This window comes from Castanea sativa, chromosome 2, assembly GCF_040712315.1.
Source record: "Castanea sativa cultivar Marrone di Chiusa Pesio chromosome 2, ASM4071231v1".
Lineage (NCBI taxonomy): Eukaryota > Viridiplantae > Streptophyta > Magnoliopsida > Fagales > Fagaceae > Castanea > Castanea sativa.
In genome coordinates this window covers 17,245,716-17,247,358 of record NC_134014.1, presented here as the reverse complement: position 1 = coordinate 17,247,358, position 1,643 = coordinate 17,245,716, and the positions used below count along the sequence as shown (strand labels likewise).

Below are 1,643 nucleotides of genomic sequence, written 5' to 3'. Positions count from 1 at the left end.
GACTACAGAACCCCGTTATGGAAAAAAATGTGGCAACTTAAGATTCCCCCCAAAGTCAAAAAATTTTCATGGAGAGCATGTATAAATGGCCAACCAACATGTGTAAACCTGAGCAATTGGGGAATCGGGACTGATGCTTTGTGCCCCTTATGTGGAAAAGCCCCTGAAAGCACCCAACATGCCTTGATTTTCTGTGAAAAAATCTGGGAAGTATGGTGGCATTGGCAAACCTATCCTATAAGCTTGTTGGTTGAAAACCATGCTTTCATAGATGTTGCAATGCAAATCTTGGAGAAGGGCACCTCTCATGACTTGAAGTTATTTTTTGTCACTGCTTGGTCCATATGGTACAACCTTAACCAGGTAGTTCATGAGGCTGTGGAGCTTCCATCAGCGCAAATTTAGGGATATGCTCAAAGATTAATGAGTGATTTCAGGGGGGCCATCTCAGCAACTCTTCTTAGTCAACAGTCTCTTGAGGTGGGATGGGCAGCTCCTCCTCCAAATATATATATAAGATTAATGGAGATGGAGAAACATTAGAGAATGGAAAGCCTTTTAGTGTTGGAGTTGTAATTAGGGACTGCAGAGGTTGTGTGGTTGCAGCACGAGGGAAATTTCTACCTGCTACCTACTCAGCGGAAGTAACTGAAGCTTTTGCCATTAAAGAAGGGGTTGTGTTGGCTTGTGAATTGAAGCTGTCAAATGTAATTTTAGAATCTGACTCTACTGTTGTTGTCCAAGCCTTAGTTTCAAAATTAGGCTTTGGAGACATTGGCCCCATTATACAAGGCTCTCTTGCCACGTTAGATTCCTTCAGTAGCTGGAATGCAAGACATCTGAAAAGAGACTACAACAGAGTTGCGCACGATTTAGCCAAGGTAACCAGATCTGCAGAAACCTCTCAAACTTGGTTCGGGATAGACTCTCCTTTTCTGCAGCAAACTCTTCTGCTTGATCGGTCTAAGTGTTAAAGGCCCTTTTGGTATTTCTTGTTTCTTTGGCTTTCTCTCTGCTTGTATTTCATTTTCATTTTCTTTGGTGAAATATATCAAAGTTTCCTTTCAAAAAAAAAATATATATATATATATATATATATATAGGGACAATACGCAGGCAATTATTGTTCAATTTGCTAGGGACAATACATGGGCAATTTTGGTTTTTCAAAACTTTGATTAATTCAACCCCGTCAATGTCAGGAGTCAATGTTGGGGTCAATGGCGGTGGAGTAATGCTAGGAATACATAATTTTTCACATATTTGTGCCACAATTTGTTACGTGGCAAATTATAATTGGTAAAGGTGTGATAGTGAGCCATGTGAGGACACACATCTATCCATCAGAACACACACGTGATGAGTTGTGGCACAAAATTGTGAAAAATTATGTATTCCTAACATTTCTCCACCATCATTGACCCCAACATTGACTCCTGACATTGACGGGGATGAATCAATTAAAGTTTTGAAAAACCAAATAACCAAAAAATAAAAATAAAAATAAAAATATTTTTTGGAACTTTTAATTTAAAAATGCTAGATTAGCGGTGCCACCATGACACATTTTTAAGAAACTTGATTGGGCAGAACTTGGATTACATGTAAAATTTGAGTTTTATGAACTCGAGTTATAAGAGAGT

The 1,643-nt window shown here is 38.6% G+C and overlaps 1 protein-coding gene across 1 annotated transcript; it reads left to right on the top strand.

Annotated features, from left to right (window-relative positions):
• The first annotated feature begins 485 nt into the window (after nucleotides 1–485).
• Nucleotides 486–974, top strand: LOC142624968 (uncharacterized). Its single transcript, XM_075798686.1, has one exon. The coding sequence runs from the start codon at nucleotides 486–488 to the stop codon at nucleotides 972–974; it is 489 nt and encodes a 162-aa protein (XP_075654801.1).
• The last annotated feature ends 669 nt before the right edge of the window (nucleotides 975–1,643 follow it).

Excerpts from the sequence above, each read along its gene's own strand:
- LOC142624968 (XM_075798686.1), top strand. The coding sequence starts at position 486 with ATGGGCAGCTCCTCCTCCAAATATATATATAAGATTAATGGAGATGGA.